This window comes from Grus americana, chromosome Z (assembly GCF_028858705.1).
Source record: "Grus americana isolate bGruAme1 chromosome Z, bGruAme1.mat, whole genome shotgun sequence".
NCBI classification, from domain to species: Eukaryota; Metazoa; Chordata; class Aves; order Gruiformes; family Gruidae; genus Grus; species Grus americana.
This window is the reverse complement of record NC_072891.1, coordinates 81,248,389-81,272,810: the sequence shown is the minus strand read 5'-3', so window position 1 is coordinate 81,272,810 and position 24,422 is coordinate 81,248,389. Positions and strand designations below refer to the sequence as shown.

The 24,422-nt window shown below is 38.0% G+C and overlaps 1 protein-coding gene across 3 annotated transcripts in view; it reads left to right on the top strand.

Moving 5' to 3' along the window:
• The window catches only part of EDIL3 (EGF like repeats and discoidin domains 3), a 274,546-nt gene that overhangs the window by 187,963 nt on the left and 62,161 nt on the right, over positions 1-24,422 (top strand). For all 3 annotated transcript variants that reach the window (XM_054810468.1, XM_054810467.1, XM_054810466.1), the window contains 2 exons: positions 4,590-4,771; positions 24,007-24,162. In XM_054810468.1, the coding sequence (XP_054666443.1) occupies positions 4,590-4,771; positions 24,007-24,162 (338 nt within the window). The remainder of the gene's footprint in view (positions 1-4,589; positions 4,772-24,006; positions 24,163-24,422) is intronic.

Sequence of the window (24,422 nt, the reverse complement as noted above, 5' to 3'; positions counted from 1 at the left end):
GAGGTCATCTGTAATCCCATTGTCAGGGTTTGTGTTCAGCACAATTACCGTGCTATGCTAAGCACAGCCAGAGTAATCTCATTCCAGAAAATGAGGTGCTTGGAGAAAGACAGGATTGCAGATGTCTAAAGCAGATTTGTTTTCTGCATGCCTTCAATTTTGCATCTGTTTGTTTTGATGACATTAGCTAGAGAGAAACCAACAGAGAAAATGAAAGCTATATATTCATGCTGCAAAATCAGTCACGTTTCATTGTCAATAACAAGAAATCTTTTTCTTCTGTTTGCAGAGGCATAATCCTCACATTTTCAAGCAATTTTTAAACCATTTGGAGGTTTTGCTTAATTTGTGGACTGACATAAATGTAGAAGTCCAAATTAAATATACTTAAGTAACATGTTTACCTAGTGCTTTCTGCTTATTATGTCCTATGGTAGTAATTCTTTATCTTAAAATGGTTTGTCCTTCCCCTCTTAAGAGGGGGAATTGGTGACATATTTCCCTGTTCTAATTTACCTCTGAAGAATTATCAATGTAAAACACAGTAAGCTAACTGTCGTCATCTTCTATTTCCTTTTGCAAAATATATTTGTTCAGCTGGAGCAATTTATTGTTGCAAGAGATAAGGGTGGAAACGGATAAAAGTCTCATTTTTTGTCTGGGGAGCTATTTGATGCCCATATCCTTGGTCTATAAGTGAAATCTGGACTAATGATCATTTGCTTTGTGGTGCAAAATGGTACATAACATTTCAGATCTAGTGAAGTCTGAGATTGTAAAAGAAGCCCTCCATGCAGTTTTACAACCATGCCATCTTCATGTGAGTTGGTGGGGATTCCTAGGAGAACTGAAAAGACATAAATGAATCCTTCACTTTTCCTGTGCTGTTGACTTTTCCTGTCCTTCACTGGATCCATTCACAGTCATGTTGCTTATCGGTACACCTTTGCATTCTGTCATCTTCATGGACAATGGGGCATTGTGGGCACTGGTTTGTGTTTGATGAGCAGAAGCATCAATAGGGTTTTATTTAGTGCATACCAACAGTGACTGTAGGATTAAAAACAATATTGCTCAAGTTAGTATTTTGCTATTTAATGACACCAAAATATCAGCTCCAGATGACAAGATCCTCCTTGTGAATCTGTATCATGAACCTGTCAAGCAGCTTTTTAATTGTTGGGTTTTTTTTTTTTACCTTCTTGCATCAAGCTGATTGTCATAAGCTGGTGTGTTAGCATAAACTAATAAAAATGGTTTTCTATTTAATGACTGACGTTGACCAGACCGAATTGTACAGAGTCACTGTAGTGATATTATTACTCCCTTGGAGACTGCAGTTTCCCAAGCTGTCATGATTTTTGTTAAATGAACTGTGGATTTAACAGAAGCAGATGTGTAACAACAAAATATAATACAGCTTGTACTTGTTCTGCAAAATATGTATCTCATTTTTATTTAAAAGCTCCAAAAGCTGCATTTCCTTGTTTCTTTCACTGTTAGTAGTCAATGGCATATCACAGCCCTTAAGCACTAAAAGAAATAATTTATTATCTCAGCTTGAAGGAAAGTATTGTTTGTGTCTCAAATTCAATATCTTGTGCAGAAACTAGTCTGTAACCAGTCCTTTACTGTCATATGTTTGATGGAACCAGAGGAAGGCTATTCAGCTGAGAGTTTTCAAGCAAAGTCAATTTCTTGGGACTTTAGACAGTAATAGCCCCATTGGAGCTTTTGTAAGGAGAAAGCATGACTCACAAATCTATTGGAGTATTTGGAAGAAATTAATAAGCATATGACTAAGGAAAATCTGTTTGCTGTGAGGTATTTGACTATCTAAAAATGAGTTCAACTATTTCCTTTCAACTGATGAAAGAAAGTAAATTGAAAAGTTTTCTTGTGGAATACTGTCTTATTAAAAACAAAGAACAAAAGGGTATGTCAATGGGCAGTTTTAACAGCGGGAGGGGCTTACTTACAGAGTCCTAACAAAATGTCTGCTGAAGTCCCCACTGTTCAATAAATAAATGAGATAGCAATATGTTCTGGTAATTTAAGAAATGTTCTAGCATTATTAAAAAGGACTGAAGAGTTTTAAAAATATCTTGAAATACAGATTGACCTGGCTATGAAACAGAAGGTTTGAATTCAATGTGGTCAAGTTCAAGGTAAGAGTACTCAAAAAAACCCGCCATGATGCATGTGGAGGTATCTTATGTCTCGGGAAGAGATACCCTTGAGTGGGCTTCCTCAAGACCCATCTGCCAGACCTGTGCCTAGGAAATTGCTCAATTCATCATCACTGCTATGGTCAGAGTATGATTGCATTGCAAGTTCTGTGGTTTGGACCTGCAAGAAGGTCTTGAGCAGGATTAAGATTTAATCCAAGCTTCCCACCTCATGAGAATGATCTGATGTCCTTCAGGGCAATGAAAAAAAATGGTCCTCTAAAGACAGATCTTAGTGGTGTGTACATATATATTACATTGTAAGGCTAATACTGTTTAGAAATTGTTGTCCAGTCTCGTATTTGGTATGCTTTTCATGTTGTTATGGTTCAACTGTACATCAAAGTAGAAAGTATCTCTAATGTGGTAGTTATAATTTTTAGTAGTGGTAATTCTGTGTTTAACTCACATTGGAAAACTGACAAACATGACAAACCAAGACTGGAACTGCAATTAAAATAAGAAGCTTGTACAATGAAGTACCTATTCCCTGAAGGTAAAGATTTGCTTTGGATTTCAGGAATAATCCTCCTCGAGCTAAGGAAAGTAAACACTTCTGACCATATATGGTCATATCTGACAAAGTAGAGTTAAGTGCTGTACTTGGTAATTTAACTGTCTTCAGTTTAGAAAGGAAAGTTTAACTTTTTCTTGTAAGAAATTTACACATCTTTCAAATACCATTTAATGCATCTCAAGCATGAGAACTAACATGCCTTCAAATCAAAACTTTCCACAAAGTTCTGCACCTTAGACAGAGGTGCAGCAAAAAAACCCGGACATCCACGTCTCCTCCAAGTCTGCCAAAGCTGCAATGTCTATAAGAGATCAAGGGCCTTGGCAACAAATACATGTTCTTCTTTTGAAAATTATGTGCTAAAGCCAAATACCCTCACTCTGGACCCCACTCAAAACTGGCCCTGATACATGCTGGGCCTCCGTACTCATGCACACATTTTTCCCGAGAGGTCACTGAAGAATGCTAGCAGGTCTGGCAGGTGTCCTCATCCCCGTGCTCCTCACCATGAGAGGAGAATATCTATAAAGAATACAGGTGTATGCTCCACAACCATATTAAAACACCTGACATGCCTCCTCTTTAAGCTCCTCTTGGAAACCTCTCTTCTATTTTCTCACATCTCTATTTTTAAATAATTATCAACCTAAGATACCAGCTGTTAGGGGTGATTAATTTCAGGGTAAGTTGGAATCAGTTCTGTATGTACATGTGTGTGTTTGTGAGTTATGCATACATATAGACGCACCTGTGTGCCCTTTCTTTTCCATTGTGAAATGACAAAGATAAGCAAATATAATGAACTTTTGAAACTACGCAATTTTCTTAGGAAAGTAGAGTAGTTTACCTTTAGGCTTCTGAGAAAACCTAAAGTATAAGTAAACATCTGCCCTGCTGTGTTCAAAATTGCTGAAGTGCAGTTGACCTACAAAGCAGAAGATCTTTTGGGCAACTGAACAAGATCAGCTGCTACGATAGTTCCTGCAATTAGCTTCTTTTTACAGTCTGCATCAGAATTGAGTTGAGAAAATAAATCTCCTTTACTTGAAAGTTGTTGGGCGTATTTAATAGTAGGTAGACTGCCAATCATATGTATATACTGATTTTTCAAAATTTTGTCTGGATTGCTCACAATAACTGAATGCTCTTGTTCCTGTACCAAATGGAGTGGCTTCAGAAAACAATGTATGCAGAAATATCTGGACTTTAAAAAAGATTACGGCTACAAGTATTTCAGGTGAATAAATTGATGATGAATACCACACATAAAATTATGAGCACTTGAACATTACAGTTAAATACATACTTTGTGGCTTGGTGATTAAATGTATAAGACCTTTAAATATTTTTAGTGTAAATAAACAATATCGTGTCTAGTTTCATATTTCTAAAGAGAACTGCATTAACAATTTCCAGCTTATTGGCTAAATGCTACACTCTATGGCAAGAACAGCAATATGGAACTTTGCAGTAATTACAGAATTTTAAATTTGCTTTTAGCAATTATTTCAATATTTGAATCTAAGGATAATTTTCTTTCATTATGTCCGTAAAACCCAAACTGACAACTCTTCAGATAGAACAAATTAAAAGAAATTGAAAGCTTAATCTATTTCATTAATTTTGCAATGGGAATAGTTATTTACAAGCAATATTTTTGCACTTCTTTTTTTTCATTTCTGCAAAAAGAAGATGCTACTCAAGTGCTTTAAATCTTTTTTAATAATGTATTTGACATGACATTTTGGATCTGTTTGTATGCTATTTGTAATTACAGCCACTTGGGACTCAGATGAGTTTATCATTTCAGTTGCATTCATTTCTGTTCTTGTTTCCATTTGCAGAATGCTCTGCCCCACTAGGGATAGAGGGAGGAATTGTGACAAACCAACAAATGACTGCATCATCCACTCATCGAGCTCTTTTTGGACTCCAGAAATGGTACCCCTACTATGCACGACTTAATAAGAAGGGGTTTGTGAACGCTTGGACTGCTGCAGAAAATGACAGATGGCCATGGATTCAGGTAACAGATGGAGCTGAGGAGGAAAAAAATCTCCTCGATTCAATTGCCAGAGTCACTTAAGAAACTGATGAAGACAAGTGGTAAACTAACAGCTAGATTCTTATTCACTGTCAGAAATGTAGCCTAGACTAAAAGGGACTATTTAGTTGCAAAACAGCAATAATCTTGACTGTACAAATGCACAAATCTTTTTATTTAAAAAACGGGTGCATATGTTCCATTGTGGCTCTAACCCATAGAAGCAAATTTATAAAGACTCTTTTCAAGGAAGCTGCTTTCCACATATGTTACATTTGCTCATTAGGTCCTTAGTAGCATTACACAGCAATATCTCTTGGTAGAGATACTTTGACACATGCAGCCTTCCTTGGGCATCATTCTAGAGTGCTTTAATGTGGTTTTGGCTGTACCAGAGCCTGCAGGAATAGTTTGTCCTCTCTGCTGAGCTGCTCTAGGCGCACAGGTTAAGCATTGTGTGCACCATGCTGGAAGTAACAAGAGCTGTTTTAATTAAGGTTGAAATAGCTGTTGGTTCAACCACATCCATGAGGCTGAAAATACACATTTTTTCATTCCCGCTCAAGGATGGTATCGCTAGAATGATTCAAATGGTGGTGCTCTCGTTGTGGACTGGATTTCTCTGCGCCCAGCAAATGACTTCAGTAAAAGTCATGGAGCAGTGAATATGAAGTCCTGTGGTTATATTTTAATGAAGATAATGATTATCTAGTGATTGCTGTAGCTCTTTATTATTATTGTGTTTTCTTTTCATGATGTGTGAATTGGGCTAAGCTTTGGCATTTTCAGCTGTTAGTTAAAAAAGTTGATGTTAGATAATCATGGAAAAACCTTTTGCACTGATGGGTATAGTCAATATTTGAAGAAGATGCTTCCCTCCCAGTGAACCTACTGCAGGAGTTGCAAAAGATGGTACTTGAGCACCTTATCTACCAGCACTGAGTCAGTTGTACTGTCCATATGTCCCTTGAGTGTGCCAGACACACTCTGCTTGAAGTTACCTTTGTGTACATTGCATAATTTTTGCTCACATTCAGGTTTTTGTGCTGACTACAATTCCTGATTTTTCTGAGCAATTCCCAAATATGTGGGGAAAAAGCATACAAGATTGCCTGTTCATTTTTCTTGTTTGGAAAGCAGGCACAAAGTGCTGTTTGATGAAGTTTTCTGAAACTGGTGTGGTGAGAGTGCTGTATTTCGTCCGTTCTGAATAATGAAGCTGGTGTTACTGTTTGTTATTCACTGCACAGTGAAAACACAAAGGCCTTTCAACGTATCTTAAGTCAGTTTTCTTCCGTAAAGACCAGAGGGGTTAGGAAGTCTGTAAAATTTATACATTGAAAAAGAACTGGAAGGAATAACACTAAGGGACTTGAGCAGAATTATTTTCACAGGAGTAGAAAGCTAATGTAACTTTAATGGCTAATGAAAAAGTCAGTGTTACGGTAGCTTTTGGGCTGCTTTAGAGTGTGGGCTTTATTAAATGAGCTGGAGAAAAAAATTCAAAATCCTTTAGCACTGGCCCCCTAGTCATGTCTTTACTAGGAGATGAACTGGATGGGGATGGCTAATGGTCTGTCGCTTCCACGTTTGTACTTGGCAAAGCCACCACGCACCATGGAGGCAGCTGTCAGGCAGCTGTGCAGGTTTCTACCCGGACCAGCGTTACGTCTGCCTTGGACTTTGCTCCCAGGGACATCTTCCCTTTGCTCTGACCTGGAAGGAAGGTTGGACCAATGGAGAAAATGTGTCTATAAATCTCAGCCAATGGAATCAGGTTTGAATAATTTGGGGTTTTTCTGGAGTTAATGACCTAATCTATGTAGTGCCGATCCCATGCAGGTTATTCTGTAATTTTGACAGACATAGTGTGTAACGACTTTCTAGAAGCTAATTAAGGGATATGATTAATGTATACTAAGCACCTAGCATTCCCTTCTTATTCTCTTATTTTTCTTTTAACATAAACTTTAGTCTATCATTTTCACAAAACTTGCCAAGTATTTTATTTTTCTTTCTAGTTCAGAGCAAAAATAAAAGTGCTGTTTGTAATTTCAAAATAGAAGTTTAAATCTTCAGAGGAATTTTTTTTTTTCCTTTTCTGAAGACTTTTCTCCTTAAAACAACTAGGAACAGAAAATAGAATTTTTTTTCAGGGAGGTGATACTCATAGAGAAAAAGGTACTTTTTAGTGTTCTGCAGAAACGCTGTTTTGATTTGGCAAGGATACAGACCTCCACAAACTCACACTTTATGCACTGCATAGCAGTTCTTTACATCAGAACACTGTCTTGTTCTTCAAGCATGAAATACACTCTAAGAGACAGACACTACCTGACCCTTATATGGCCGAAGAGTTTCTGCTGAGAGAAGAGGAGAAGCAGAAATCCCATACCTTATTTTCGCAGAGTTCCTTTATTGGCCAGGGAGATACTTCATCAGAATTTGTGGAAGGTTACAAAAAATCAGCCCACTCTGATTTGTGCTAAGTTTCTGGCTACCTTCCTTCTGGTCTTGTGGGAGAAAGTCTCCTTCTAACAACAGCCCACTCTGAGTTTTTGCTTTCTTTATCGTCTCACCAGCTTCTTCCCAGATCCTAATGTGAGGGGTCTGCATATGGGACCTTTTCCATGTTTGTCTGAGTGACAAAGCAGCTGGTCCAGAAGATGGCTCCTGAAAAACGGTGTGAATCTTTGGCGGAGATTAAGCAGAAAGTTACAAAAACAGAAACTCCAATTTTAGGAAATGTAAAATAACATTTAGCACAGTGAACCTGAAGCAGTAGCCGATTACCCTCTTATCATTTCTAATGCTAGAGAAATTCTAAAGGAAGCTGTGTGGCAAGGTCCCCCAAAGAATAATTATGTACAGGCCTGTAGCTATTTTTGCCTTCTTCCATCATTATCAATTTTCTTTGTCATTTAATTTCTTTATTTATATGCAGCTTGGCAAATGAAAGGTTTGAGTGCTTTGCTTATAACTCACTTGCAATGAGTGCAGAGTTTTTTTTTCTCTAATCTTTCAGGTATCTGACACACATGAACTAATTAGTATGCAATTTTATTTTCCTGCATTCTCCCAATGAACTGAAAATTGAAATTGCCGTTTTAAATTTACACTCTCAGCATGTAATTAGTAATGGCACTACAATGCTTGTAATTGGCATGTGATTTAAAGGATCAGTGACCATGTTTTTGAAAGCAAATTAAAGTCAGAGTAAGTCATATCTGCCTTTTAAAGTTCTGCTGACCTCTGTTTCTCCTCATAGGTTGGCTCTGATAAAATAGCATCTGTGTATACTGCTTACTACTTTATTAGTGACACTAACTTCTAATGTTTCCAAATACAATGAGAAAAAGCCCACCCTTTTATTTTTCATTAATTTTTCCTGACATATAACCAAAATGGTGAATTTGCCTGTTCCAGTAACAAGTCTTTTTTTGTCAAAACTCTTTTTTGTAAGAGGGCACTGTTTCTCTTTTGCCTTTTGTCCTTTTTCATTTATGGCTTTAAAATATGCTGTTTCTCTTTATTCTGATTTTACTTCATCTCTACTCCTTCCTTGCACATATCTTTATTTTTCTATTCATATGTATTTTCTCAACACAGTATGGATCTGAATAGAGATGGCCATGGGCAGGACTGGTTTTTCTATTCTCCCTCTACCATATCCAAAGTCATAGTAACTGCTAATCTCTAACACAAACCTGTTAGCAGGACTTTTTTTTTTTTTTTTTAGAATGGTAGGGGTTGGAAGGAGATCATCTAGGCCAACCCCCCTGCTAGAGCAGGATCACCCAGAGCAGGTTGCACAGGATTGCATCCAGGTGGGTTTTGAGTATCTCCAGAGAAGGAGACTCCACAATCTCTCTGGGCAGCCTGTTCCAGTGCTCAGTCACCCTCAGAGAGAAGAAGCTCTTCCTCCTGTTCAGATGGAACTTGCTGTGTTCCAGTTTGTGCCCGTTGCCCCTTGTCCTGGCACTGTGCAACACTGAAAAGAATCTGGTCCCTTCCTCTAGACATCCACCTTTAGATATTTATAAGCACTGATGAGATCCACTCGCAGTCTTCTCTTCCCCAGGCTGAACAGACCCAGCTCTCTTAGCCTTTCCTCATACCAGAGATGCTCCAGTCCCCTCATCATCTTTGTAGCCCTCCGCTGAACTCTCTCCAGTAGTACTCTGTCTTGAACTGGGGAGCCCAGAACTGGACACAGAACTCCAGATGTGGTCTTACCAGGACAGAGTAGAGGGGGAGGATAACATCCCTCGACCTGCTGGCCACGATCTTCTGAATGCACCCCAGAACACCATTGGGGCCTTCTTGGCCACGAGGGCCCATTGCTGGCTCATGGAGAGCTTGTTGTCCACCAGGACTCCCAGGTCCTTCTCTGCAGCGCTGCTTCCCAGCAGGTCAACCCCTAACCTGTACTGGTGCCCGAGGTTGTTCTTCCCTAGGTGCAGGACCCTACGCTTGCCCTTACTGAATTTCATTTGGTTCCTCTTTGCCCGATTCTCTAGCCTGTCCAGATCTCGATGAATGGCAACGCAGCCTTCTGGTGTATTGGCCACTCCTCCCAGTTTTCTAACGTCAACAAATTTGCTGAGGGTACACTCTGTCCCCTCGTCCAGGTCACTGATGAATATGTTGAATAAGACCGGACCAAGCACTGACCCTTGGGGCACACCACTCGCTACAGGCCTCCAAAGAGACTCTGCACCGCTTACCACAACCCTCTGGGCTCTGCCATTCAGCCAGTTCTCAACCCACCTCACTGTCCACTCATCCAACCCACACTTCCTAAGCTTGCTTATGAGGATGGTATGAGATACGATGTCAAAAGCCTTGCTGAAGTCAAGGTAGACAACATCCACTGCTCTCCCTTTGTCCACCCAGCCAGTCATGCCATCATAGAAGGCTATCAGCTTGGTCAGGCATGTTTTCCTTTGGTGACTCCATGTTGACCACTCCTGATAACCTTCTTTTCCTTCACGTGCTTATTGATGACCCTCAGAATAAGCTGTTCCATCACCTTCCAGGGATGGAGGTGAGGCTGACTGGCCTGTAGTTTCCTGGGTTGTCCTTCTTGCCCTTTTTGAAGACCAGAGTGATGCTGGCTTTCCTCCAGTCCTCAGGCACCTCTCCTGTGCTCCATGGCCTTTTAAAGATGATTGAGAGTGGCCTAGCAATAACATCTGCCAGCTCCCTGAGCACTCATGGCTGCATCCCATCAGGGCCCATGGATTTGTGGATGTCAAGTATGCCTAGGCATTCTCTAACTGGATCCTTTTTGACCAAGGGAAGGTCCTCCTTTCTCCAGACTTTTTCTCCTACCTCCAGGGTCTGGGTTTCCTGACGGCTGGCCTTAGTAGTAAAGACTGAAGCAAAGAAGGCAGTAAGTATCAGGCATTCTGAATGTTACTCCTCTCTGGTGATTTCTAACCTAGGGATCCATGCCTATACCCTTACATTTTTTCTTCTCTCTCAGTTTCACCACCCAAACCTAATATTTCTTTACTCATTTTTCCCCTATTCATGGCTGGTTTCCCTTTTGCTTCTATAAAATATTATCCTTTTTTATATATCACTGCAGTTGTTATCCTTGTAATACAGAAACACTTCAGCCATGGCAGATGGTATACCAAAAATGCATAAACTGAAATGTCGTGAAGAACAGTGTAAGACAAGATAGAAAAATTTAGTATAACTAGCAATGTAAGGACTGACCTACAGTACTGAAATCCTAAGTAAGTCATTCATTTCAGATGTATAACTAACTTTGGAAGAAGGATGCTTGTTGAGGAACCATGCTCAGGGATGAGAGAGCAAGGTGGGTGAATATTGTCCTGCAAGATAATAGTCTTGCTTCTTTAATCTTTTGGAGTAGCTATGGTCTTTTTGTTCTGCAAATAATACCAGTGCAATGGGTACTTGGTCAACAGATGAACCTTCCTAAATGTTAATTTGCCCAAGAACAGTAAGACATACCCCCTACATCAGGGAGCTTGGAGTGAAGAAGGAGCTCACAGGAGAGCTTCAGTAGCTCCTGCCACTGCATTGCAGGGCAGGCTGGGCTGGTTTGGGTGGTCAATGTACCAGGGAGTCCTAAGATTATCAACCTCAGAAATACAGGACAGTCTTAGAACAAAGAAAATGGTAAAGGCATAGAAGAGGTATCCCTGCCTGATGATGCAATCTTTTTCATAATGTACAAAACACTACCACCTCTTTTTTAAGGCCTTTATGATCTTTTGGACGTGGAAATTCTTTTTACATGGTCAGTATTAATCCACAGCCACCAAAAGCAGATCTGAGCATACCTTACATCTGGAGAATATTAAGAAAATGAGCTAATTACTGCATATCATACCACTGTGTGGGAGATATGATTGAACACCTAAACTGTTGCTGGAGACTGTTGTATATAAATGTAAGTTATTAAATAGAAAAATAAAAAAGCTATTTTGTTATCCCTCATTAAAATAACAGGAACCATTTCTCCAGAGACATCAGTATGGTTACCAATTGGTTTTTTAAATAAAATATTCAAATATTTAATTTTATTATTGTGAGAAGGAGGAGGATTCATTTACAAAACAGCTGGACTGCTCAGTTTGGTTGCAGAATCAAAAAATGGGAAATAAAGTTGGTTCAGGTTGAGTAGTTAGCTTTTTCCTCCTAGTTTTTATTACATACAAAAATATCCAAAATATTTAGTTTGAGGTTTTTTCCTCTTCAAATAATTCCTCCCTTTCTGACTCTATTTCATATTCTTATTCTTTTTTGGGGTCAATTTTTGAATGTCAAATGTGATTTCAAAATGGAAACCTAGAAGTCTTATTTAGCATATACGAATAGAGCATTCTAATTCTAGGATTTTTCTAATTTCATCCCAAAATGGCTTTTCTGAAACTATATGCTAAATTTCAGATGAAACTCCGTATTTTGAGATACAACAGTTTGATAGAAAAGGTGCCCAACTTCTAATTGGTAATTTGAATAAATTAATAATCTAGTCCAACATAAAATGCATTGAGTTTATTTACTTTTACGATCTCAGTGTATCTGTTTTAAATAATACTTTTTCTCTTCTAATAACTTTGCACAGTTTTAAGAAAATTTCTTCATTGTATTTCTTGAAACTCTGAGTAAATAGTCTTTCTGTACAGACTTAATAAAAAAGGTGACCTGTGATAGAAAGGGATCTACCCCAGCAGGGTAAAATTTTTCCCAAGTCTCCATGTAATTTAGATTTTTAAGGTCAACTAAGTATAGTTAGAGCCACAAAAATGTAATTCTTGTAAAGTTTGTTCCCACAGCAGAAATCAGAGTGATTAATTAGGGGCCAATACACTGGGCATCCCATGAAATGCATGGAAGTATCCAGTGCGTTAGAGAATGTGCACAGAGTCAGCGTGTTGCATGGGTGATGGCAATGTTCATCCAGAGAAAAGGGAGCATGAGGGTCTTCCTTAAGTATTCCACACAGCATTCACTAAACATATATCTGAGGACTAAATAGTGTATTGATGTGTTCTTGGATATGATTTTTACATTAAGATAGTTTAAAATCAGTGGGGTAACACAAGAATTGTGCAGCACAGTGAGAAGGACACCTGTATAAGAGAATCTAAATTCTAGTTTCTACACCAGGAGCCACGTTGGTAATTTATTTAGTGAGAACTTTTTTCCTTTTTTAATTTTTTTTTCTTTTTAAGTGTAAATATATTGGAATAATGTTTCTGGTAGGTAGAACGTATGTTTTTATATGTAGCTGAATTTGGGTTTTACACAACTGTCTCCCAGACCACCTGTGGTTTCAGTCCCAGTCCTGGCGCTCAGCCTCACATTTTGGGGGCTTGCAGTCGCTAACACTGGAATAATGAATTGTGTGTCTCTCAGTCTCACAAACCTAATCATAACTACTGTGATGCACAAAAAATGTACTTATAATAAAGACTTTCTAAGTTCCATCATTGTTATACCCAAGCAGGAATCAATAAAATGATGGGATTTTTTTCTCAAAAAAAAAAAAAAAAGGTAAGGAAAAAAATTAGCTGTTTCCACATCATGAGCAAGTATACACCAGGTGATAGCTATTTGCTAATAAAATCATAAAACCCAAAATACACAGAGGTCTTGCAGAACATTCATTCAAACATCTGTTAGTAAGAGCTCTAAGCAAACTACCATCTGTCAAACCATTCATTTTGTCAAAGTTCATTTCCTCATTCATGAGTACTGTTGTATCAGCTTCCAAAAATACCTGTCATCATAGATTAAATATTTAATATTACTTAATATAGCTCTCAGCATAGTATAATGTGGCCAAGTGAACCTTATGAAATACAATCTCAGAGTCATCATGTAAGGTGACTCGAACCATATAGGAAGACTTAATTTGCTAAGTTAAATGCTGAAAAACTATTGAAGCTCTGTGTATTTTGTCAATACTCCAAAGCTTGACTTAATATCTTAGGAGGATTTCCTTGGAGGATATTGACAAGTGGCAGTAAGTACCTGAAGGCCCTTGGCAGGGGAGAACAGAAACTAACAATGAAAGTACAGTTGAATTCTTTCAAAACTGTCCCACACAGGACCTTTGAACTGCAGGAATCAGAACAGATCTTCAGCTGGTCAAAGTCTGCCATAAGTTCACTGACTTCGGTGTACTCAGTACCAATGTCTGCTAGCTGCAGATCTCCCTCAACATCTATACATTTAGCTTACAGGCTAAAAATGTAATTTGTGTACTCAGACAAGAAAACAAAAGGACTGGGAGCTTATTTCTTAGTTTAATTATCCAGATACTCGCTTGCATCCCGTATCTTGGTATCTATTTGATATCATCTTATATCTCCGAGTTTCAATCTTTGTACACATACCCACGCACAGACATATTCAAATAACTTTTGATTGAGGTTTCAGACACACAAAAGCTGGCAGTTCAGAGTTAGCATCCCCATGGCAACTGAAACTTGATGCGTTTATGAACACTATCCATAACATGCTCTGTCAACCTGCGTGCCAGCTTTCCTTAATTACTCCATGTAATATGGCTGAATGACTGAAGGAACAGTACTTTTAAATGCATTGTTTCATGCATCTGTAACAACATCTATTTTGACTTAATGGTTTTTCACATTTACCATCCTGATATTAAAAGTAATTAAACCGGCAAGTGGTGACACACTGAAATGAGCAAATGTGTGTCCATCTGGTTTCTCACACTAATAACAAGGTGCATGTGGAGATGCCCCAGCACCTATGTGGTGGCTTGCCAACTGTAATGGAGTGATGTGTGGTCATCATTGTCCTTCTGTGAGGAGGACAGCATCTAAATCTGTAAGATGATATACAATGATGTGTGATCGTCAAACAAGTCGTATTTTATATTGTAAACACTTACTTTTGAAACCAGCAAAGCAAATAATCCTTATAAATACTCTTCTGCTAGGCTTAACTTTTAGAAAAAAAGCTGTTTCAAGTTAATTCATTACAGCCAAAGTTCAGGAAACAAAGTTCAAGAAAAAGTAAATTTATGTGCCGATATATTAATATTTTTGTGTGTGTGGTACAGAGGCATGTATATACGCTTACCTCTGTGTCAATGGCCCCAGAACAGTACATATATGCTGAGTTCATATGTGTGTAGGTAGATACAGAAGTGCAGAGCAATCTTCAGGGTGAAAATAGAGGCAAAGCCTTGGTATAGCTGTAGCTGTGGAAGAGCAAAGCATGCGACTCCTGGCTGCACTTCTGTGTTTCTCTGCAATTTTACAGCTGGTGGAAAAAAAGTTAGTGTTTTATATAAGCAGTTGGAAGTACTGGAAGTCACCAGCACCATGATACTCAGAAAACAAGGGATAAAGTAAACTCATACTCCTTGACCTCCCCTGGAAATGATGACGTGTGCTTGTCGTCTCAAAGACCTTCTAATTTCAGCGGAACATCAATTCTGTGGACTGAACAACAGGAGTGCATGTTACTCTTGCACTCTTATAACCTTCTTGTTCCATGAGTGGTTAAGGTAAATAGGCATCATTCAAATCTTGAGTTTTTCAATGAGACTTCAGATTCTGAGGGTTTTTCTTTGTCTATCGCAAACTCAAGAAATATATAACAATTTTAATCTAAACTATTGCCTGACAACTTTTGTAGAAGGAAAAAGTATTTTGAGGAAAAATGCAGAGATAATACAAATGATTGGAAGGTCTCACCGAAGGTTAACTTTTTGTGTTTGTGTATCAACTTTTTTGTCTGTTGATTCTTAATTTCAAGAGATAATGAAAAATACTTTATGAGTGTGTTTGTTGTGTTTCAACCAACATTCAGCCAATTTCTTAAGGCTTCAGGAGGGATTAATCATTTGAGCCAACTTTTTTTTTTTTCTGTAATACAATCTGTGGGTGGAGAAATCATTTGAGTGACATAGTCTTTTCAGCAGTCACAAAGCCATCTGTCCCCTGTGTGCTTATTAATCTACCTCTTTAGTCCATTTCTGTCCGTCTAAAGCCTTGGCCTCTCTCCCTACACAACGAGTCTCATAGCAACTAACAGATTATTCTCAAAGATGACAATATGTGGGAAGGATTGCTTACATGTACTCCTATTTTCCCATTTGTCTTTCTCCCACGAATTTTGTCACAACGTGAACATGGTCTAACAGTTGCCTTAACTATGAGCAGCATTACTAGATCAGTCAGAAGTCCTAGTTACAGCTGGAACTCCCATGTGCTTTGGGTCGTTTATAAACAGACAATTAAAAAGATTCTGCACTAAGTAGGCAAGGTATTTGCAGATACATGGGAAGAGCAAAAGGATGGTATGGCAGCATAAAGCCAGCAGTGGCTGCCAGGCTGATTGGAAAAGAAAGTTTTAAGAGGATGTATAACAATTAGGATTATCTTGACCAATGAGGAAAGGGGGTAAAGATGTTCATTTTATGATCAGTGTTATGAAAATTGAAATACTACTTTGTGAGTTATTTAGCAACTGAAAACAGGATTTCATTACTGGCTGAGGAAGGGTAGATACAGTGTGATAGCATGAGAGGGGATTACTCCCAAGGAGTCTGCAAGCACAGATCTACTGTGTCACTCATTCCTCATGGACTCCTTGCAAAAAGTCCAGACCTCGTTTGAATTGTGGCATTTGCAGCAGCTCCCAAGGCTAATACATCTGGGATTACATAGTAAAGGAAGTCTGCCCATTGCATAGCCAATGGCGAACATGTCCTGTGGAACCACTCTTCAGGTAGACTCTTCCCCTTCCTTTACAGTAGCAATCAGTATAATTTCTGTACAGAAGCTGCATGAAAAGGAAGACAAGGTGGTGAACTACAGTTAAGAAGTACTCTCTACACAGCTTGTTTGTGCACCATTTGATAGCAGTGTTATCACCTACTGGGTTTATTCTGGTGGAGGAGCTAAGCAGCTTTAGTTTCCCGGTGTGTTAAAATGGGCTGGGAATATGTAAGGATCACAAAACCCCAGTAGGGATCTCACAGTGCAAGGGAATTTTTTGCTTTAGCTCCCATCTTTCAATGGATGGGTTTAATTCTGGGTTCAGCTTCAATATTCAAAGCTAATGAAGGTAATTTCTTCATCTGGGCAACAGACTTCTCATTTTCTAGCACATTTCCTTCTTACTTAACATTTCTTGGTGAGAGAAGTTATGTGTGGCCTAGACAAAGCCCACTGAAGTCAGAATGGGAATTCTTCCCAGTTGTCCTTGTTGGGTTTCAGGGCAGGTCGTATTTGTTAGAGTTTTTACCAGAGTGCATCTACCAAAATGCCTTAAAAATAAATGGAAAGGATTCGATAGAAACTGCCTCTGATATTTGCAATGGGCACATTAAGAATTTTCCCTAAGTATATTTTCATGGTGATTTTAATATTGTACCTTTTGAATTTACTTCTTTTCCCTAAAGAAGAGGGTTTTCGTGTAGGATAAAAAGAAAAGTGCATGTTTGTTTCTATGACCTGAGTCTATCATCCTATCTTTTAACCTCTACAGTCTATTGATCAAAGCTATTTTAAAAGTGGAAATACATATAGATATTTTCTCTGACATTTTTATTTACACATTCTTTGACTGATACTTTAAGAAGTATTCTAGACATTTGGGGGAATTTCTTTCTGGGAGGCATTAGCATGCCAAGGACAGGGAAAGTATTCACAAGTTCAAGGTATATGAAGAAATTAATAATAGCAATGAACAACCTTAGTGTTTCATAGTTAACCCTAAATTGCAGGTATTTTATACCCATTTAATCAATACTTTGTAAACGAGATTAAATTTTACAGGGCTACAAACCTCTGAACAATGTGAGATTGATTATGGGCCTCTTCTTGAGATGACAGTCTAAACATGCCAGTATGTGAATAATTCATATCATCCAGTTAATGGCATTCATAACAACTACCTTTGGGACTAAAATAATGACTTAATAATAAGAAGAAACAGACCAAGCAAGTTCTAAGTCTGTCTAATTATGTAAACTCTCTGAGGCATAAAGTAAAGTTCTCAACAAAGCCAAATGAAGTGAGTGTGTTTTGGTAATATTCATAACAGACACTCCACTGTATTAGCATTACATGGGCCAAATGATCCCTATATTTATGTTTTCCTTACAAGGAGGGTTTAACCTATATTCTGATCTTTTCACAGAGAGGCAAATTAAATTAGTGGGCCAATTTACACCTCTGATTCCCCATGCCTAACTTGAAGCATGTAAATAGTCTAATGGCAGATAGAAAAGGTGATGAGTTGCTTTTAGATGGTTGGCTGGGGCTAAGCTGTAAGTGACTACAGGGAAGACCTGAGAGGTGTTTGTTGTTACCATAAGATATGATAGTCTGGCGAGGCAGTCTGGAAACAACAGTATTGTGAGGATGAGTTTGCAGAGGATTTAACAGAAGGTTGTGAAGAGACTTTGCTGGATCTGCATCCATGTCAGCAAAACAAAAATTTAATTGGTTTGTCTGCAAGGTACAATCCAATGATCACGTTAGGAATTATTATTTGTAAAGTGACCTGTAGCAAATGACTGCGTTCGTTCACCTAATTATAAGATAAAACATGTTGGCTTTTCTCCATGCAATAAAGCCCCTTCCAGAACGGCAGCAACAGCTGGAGTGCTACCGTGGATAAATCACTGCGTTACCTAATCTGGATGCCAGTTAAAACACATATCACTGCTACTATGCTGACTGCATTAATGCCCTCAACTAAATCTGGTGAAGCTCTGCTGACAACGCTGATTAGGGGACTAGCAAAAAGCCACAGACAGGCAAGATATATGAGCACCTTACGTCCAGGTGCCAGCAATGCTTTGCAACAGGAAAGATAATAGCAAGTGACCTGCTTCAACCTTCCTGAACCTCATCACATGCTGAGTCCTGTTCTGCAGCCCCTTGCTCTTGACATGACAACAGGGTGAAACAGTGATGTTCAGTCATGTCCAGGGCCTCTAGTGCTTGAAGGTGGAAAAGGAAACATGGGAGGGAGCTTTCAGGTTCACTAAATTTCCCAGTATTGAGGGAATCATGTCAGGTTACTCCTTTCCTGAGTTTAATACAGACATTTCCATTGGCAAGTGTCCCTGTTTTTCGTCAGAAAGTGTTTCTGTGGGTGCTTTCTATCTGGCTTTATCAGAATTATGACTTAAAAATAAAATAAAATAAAAAAAAATTTCAATCCTTCAAAAACTGATGAAATCAGCAGGGAAGGCTTGATGTAATAAATCTCTGAATGCCAGTATAACCTTGATCCCTTATTCAACCCTATTTTTATATGAGTAATAGTAAGTATTAGTAAAAATGCATATACTTTGTGCTAGAAAAGAGGGAGAATTATTTATAGCAATGCTATTGTATCTCATAACTGAAACAGGTGAACACCATAGCTCTCCATTAACTTCTTTTTTGTTTATGAATGAAGGCTCATGTAAAACCATATTTACAGTCTCAAAGACCCAATGTTTCGTGAAGATTTCTTGGAAGCTTTCTCTTAAGATACACTTCAGAGAAACCTGCTCTGTATGAAATGTTAGTGGTGTGATTGCTAATAGTGCAATAACAAATGAGGGGAATATGGTTATGTATTCTGCCCAGGAGCATCACATATGGTGTCTTCCTAAAGTCACTCCATCTTTGCACCCCTCTTCTCCTCTCCTGCATGTCATAATGTAGATGAGACAGATGCAACTGATTTTTTGTATGCATCTTTTTTGTCGGGAACATAGCTTCTGCACACTGAATATACTAATATTTGATCACAAATTGAAGAGGAATGTGAACCTCTTCCACTGGTGATGTCCCTAATCTCTGCTGTTCTGTTACATTGACTTATTATGACCGTGACTTTTAGTCTTTTTTCTACAATTCTAATGTTTGTTAAGCATGATGGGAAGTTATTTTTGATCTTTGTTTTCTGGAGCACTGTTTATTGAATACCCTCCTGTTTTTATGGAGAGTAAGAAGGAAGTTGTTCCCTCTGGTCTTATGGTCCTGCATTTACTCACGCCTAAAAGTGAAGCTGCCCACAGACCATGCAGACTTGCAGGATTGATTCAGAATTGCCTTTTACAATGGTGCACAATCCTGTACAATCTACAGGAACTTGTAAAATTACCTTGCTAATATTGCCACTTTCCCCTGTGACAATACTCTTTTTTCATTTGTTTTAATTCCTTTCTTATATGGATTTTTTCGAGTTGCAGTAAAATCTTGATTGGCTACGTCTTTATCAGAATAGACAACTGAATGATTTAGCATCCTACAACAGAGTTCTGTGAGTCATTGTAGTCAGAAACATCAGTACATCATTGAAAATTGTTTAATAGATAATTACGCCTACGGAATCAGTGCTGAGAGCAAGAAACTTGGCATGCTGGTTACTTTTTTTCTCTCCTGTTAAAAGAGGCCAAGACTCTATAAACTGCTGTGATCGTAAAAGTGGTTTAATCATGGAGTCAAGATGATTGTGGTGGTTGAAAGGAACAAGGTTAAAAGAAATTTCAAGGACTGCTGGGAACTTTTTAAACCAATAAAGTGGATTTTATTCCCCAGTTCTTGAGCATACCTGGCACTCAAGGGAGTATGCCTCAAGTGATTTTCTTTTTATTTTGTTTTGGCTATATGACACGGTTTAGAAGGCACCGAGTGACTGGCAGTACATGAATTCAGCCTTCGACAGCATATACAGCACTGACTCTGAAGTGTTACATCTTGTCCCTCGGCACTGCCTATTGAGTTGACTGCCATGCCTGCGCTCTAGCTGAGCTTTTTGCAACATCAGCATGGTGATTTTGCATCATCCGCCATATATTGTGTAGACACAATCTATTTCTTGTAGCATCAGGTTTAACTGAATTGATGTCAGACTACTGGCTTTCTTTTACATGCAGTTTTACCCGAGTGATTCAGTGTTCATCATTTATTCTAGCCCCAGAAATCTTCCTCATTGAAATGCAAAACCTGTTTGAGGCAGATTCCATTACTGGTAGGTGTTAAATGGCATCTTACCCAAGTTTCATAAAAGGCTCCATGCCATGAGGATGTAAGGCAGCAGGCATCTTCGGATCTGCTTGTGAACATCACAGCCAAATCCCTGCCGTATGTTGGGTGAATTAGGCCCATGGAAGTTGCTGGACCCAGGAGCCCTCTCAGAGCTAGGGCTGAACACAGGTCCATGGAGAAGGTCTGTGTCAAGTCTGAATCTGTTACTCCTAATATCCTCAAAATAATCCTACGCTTAAGAAGGGGTGGTAGAACTGATCAGTCTCTTTTTTCTGGCTGTAAGTATTTTCCTCAAATTTCTATGCAAGTATCTTCTTCTTACAAGGTCTTTATCATGCGTTAATACTTAAATTACTGGGGTAAATCCCTCAAAATACTATTGATCTTCTATCACCCTTGATTCTTTCCAGTTAATCTAGGTAATGATAAGGGCTCCTTTATAACTGAATAAGCTATTACCTTTTTTAAAAAGATGTGTTAAATTCTTGTTCTTATCCTGGTGACTTTCACCTCTTCGTTTGTTTTAAAACACAGTCACCTCTGTAATTAGAATATATAACATTCTATCCTAGATCTGAGTCCACAAAACAGAGCTTCTTAAGCTGTTTTTCTTTGCAATTGCCATAGAAAAAAATACCTTTGAAAATGCTTTTAGTGGTAAAATAGCTAGTTCACATTTCACATTGGGAACTTTGCTTCGTACTGAAGTACATTAAATAAGAAAGATTTCAGCACCTCCTTCATTATATGTGATCATGGCACAGTTGTAATATTTTGATTTTTTTCTAAGCTCTGACTTGAAAAAATTAAAACATAAAAGAACCCAGACACAAAGGGCCAATTAACTCCTGGTGTATCCATATGCATTGAATGGAACTACCACAGGTGTGACGTTAGCCCCATGGGGATTTTGTATGTAAGAAAGCTGCAGGGATTTGAAAGCTTAAAGCCAAAGCTCAGTTTGTGACTCAGAGTATGGATACTGATCAAGAAAGCCTCTAAAAGGAAAGATTCTGTCTGCTAAAACAGAGAAGTAAATGAAATTGTATAGCTTATACGTACAGACATCCAGATAAGCGTATAGAGCAGGCTGGTATATAGCAGAAAAAAGGCAGGCTTTTTCACCTCATAACACTCAAAGAACACAGGTTAAACAGTATGTATATTAAATGGATATTTAAAAAATAAATTATTTTAATTTCATTTTTATAAGTATCTTACCAAATCTTCCCTTCATTAAGTAGGACTTTTCTTTTTTTCAAGTTTCAGTTTCTACCATAGTATTAAACTCTTTGGCAGGTTAGTTCTGGCTGGCTTTTTTTGTCATTCTTTTGCTTCTTGAACCATAGTGGTTGATTTGTTGTGCATTAGAGATGGAGGCTGGGTCATGGAAAGGAGCCAGTGTGGCAATATAATATCCCATGGTTAAAGCCATGTTTTTGTTAGAAACTGCTCTTTCTGTGTAAACAGGGGAAAAAAATTTCCACATAAATTCTCATCCAAAAAACCTTCCCTAGATTATTATCTGGAAAAAAAGAAAAATTGGCAATGAAGCTGAAAGAGCATTAGATATATGCATAACTAGATCAAAGAAAATGTATTTGCTGTTGCATTATATCTTCCATTTCCCAAAAAGTGAAATATGAAGATACATAGTCAGTATATGTAAAACGCAAATAATCAATGGTTGGTGTCTGTTTGACTGTGCTTTCTAATTTGCTTTTGGAGATGGTGTTCACTTATTTATTAACAATTTTGTAAATATATGAAAAATTGTTTTACTCGCCTGTTTATTAATATTCTTAAATTCCCTACAGATAGTGAAATCTGCATAAGAGACTTCCAGAAACATTTATGCCTGCCTGGTTACTATTCTGTGTTAACTACATTTTTAACTACATTTTAAAATGTAGTTAGGGGGCTGATAGTAGTCTCTGGAGCTGTCCTTTTACAAAGATAATATCTTTTTTTTTTTCTCTGGGAAACAAGGAATGGAGGAAGAGAATGTTTCCCAAGACTGTAAAAAGGCCTGAATCTCTTCTAATTTATACCTGTCTAAATTCCCAGTGTGAGTCCATTCTCCCCAATGCAATCGCAAAAGTTCCTGAGTTTTCCTGGTATATGTGAGAAAGATCCTGTAAAAAAAATGAATTTTAGTGGCAGCTTCTGCTCTCTCAATGGGTCTAAACCTCTAAAAAAAACTATTGCTATTCTAAAGGTGTATGAGTGCTTATTAATTACTTATAGGGAGAACTATTGCAAAAGTACACTGAAATTTCTTTTGCCTCAAGAAGAAAAATATCAAACCCCCAACTATTTCAGATAAGTAGTAGAGAGATAGCTAGACCCCCTCAAAAAAACGGCGGTAAAATTCTTTCTCCACTTTCCCATTGTGTACACAGTAAGATATTGAAACACTGAAGTTTGATCATCTTACATCCTTAATAGAGGCTAGATAACATTACCAAGTGAAAGAAAATCTTGAGACCACACTGTTAAGAATAAATGGATTAAAGTATTTGGACAGCAGATACCTGATCTGTCTCTGACTCCACGTATTCTTGTACTGGGGCTGCTATCCCAAATTGTAGGGAGTGCACTGGGTCAGCTCCACTAACTGGGGCGTAGGGATGAGATTCATTTGGATGAAGCAAGTGCTAATGTAGTTTAATGTATTATTTACATTATCCTGTTTGTTTACTCTCTAGTATTTCCATTCATCTCCTTTTATCACACATCTGCCTGCACCTTCACCCAGTTCTCACCGTAAGACAGCTCTTTGTTAAGCTTCATTTGGTGCAAAAGTTACAGACTTCTGCCTACCAGCAAGAGGGTGGAAGTACAACGGTCACAGATTGCTTCTTGGCTGATTTCATTGCAGGGACAAGGCTGATGATGGTGGCATTGTTTGATTTGAATATAACATTCTGAATTTTGTGAGAATATAGTTGGCTTTCCCATATCATAGATGGATAAAGAATGCAAAATTAAGGTTGTCTGAATATTATTGAGCTCTCCGTACCTCTTGTTTGGTAATTCAAGGTGTTGTGGTCAACTCAGACAAGTACAAAGGGAATGTTCATATGATAGCCACTGATATTTTGCTATTGACTGTTTTGGGATTAGCATTTCAACCATGATTTTTAGATATACGAATTTTCAGTGAGAATCAAGTAAAAGCCTATTTGTTTGCTTTACAGAACATCCCTGTATTTTTACTTTCACAAAGAAATTGAACCTGAAGTTAACTTAAGCTTTTTTGTATGGGATTGCAAACTGGCTTCTAATAGAGCAGAAGAGTCAGCCTTTGGTAAATTATCACACTGTTGCATTTGCTTTTTAGGAAGGAGATGTACAGCAGTAATCCTATATGACAGTAATATGCTATATCCCAGTAATAAACCAGTAATGTCCTATATGTCAACAATATATATATAAAAGTTTGTGTACAGATACACATGAAGACATAAGCATAGAACAGGCTTTTGGTTCAATTTTTTCATTTATTTGTGTGCGTATATACATGAAATGAGTGGAAGATTAAAGGAATCAATGCAAGTGTAAAGATAGTAATTGAAATACGACTACATTTTTTCCTTTCTGTCATTTTTAAGAAAAAAAGGAATCAAAGGAATCTAGAATCAGAATTGTGTCTCTCAGATGGTTAGTGATAATGTTGTACTGTTATTTCAGATAAATCTGCAGAAGAAGATGCGAGTCACCGGAGTTATAACTCAAGGTGCCAAGAGGGTTGGAAGTCCAGAATATGTAAAATCTTACAAGATTGCATACAGTAATAATGGGAAATCGTGGACAATGTATAAAGTAAAAGGCAAAAATGAAGATATGGTAAGATTAAGTCATCTGTATATGAACACATCTTATGGTTTAGCTGCCTTCAGAGGTATGAGGTATCTCTGGCAGACAAGTATAATTGCCTGACAGTATGATATAAGTTGCTTTGTTACAACTGTTCTCTAAAAAAAAAAAAAAAAAAATCAATAAATTTGCACTTTCTGTCTGCTAAGAATTTCTTATACTTTAATTGATGGTTGTATAAATACTGTGTCCCAAAGCTAGAATAATCCTGTTTATTACACTTAACTGAT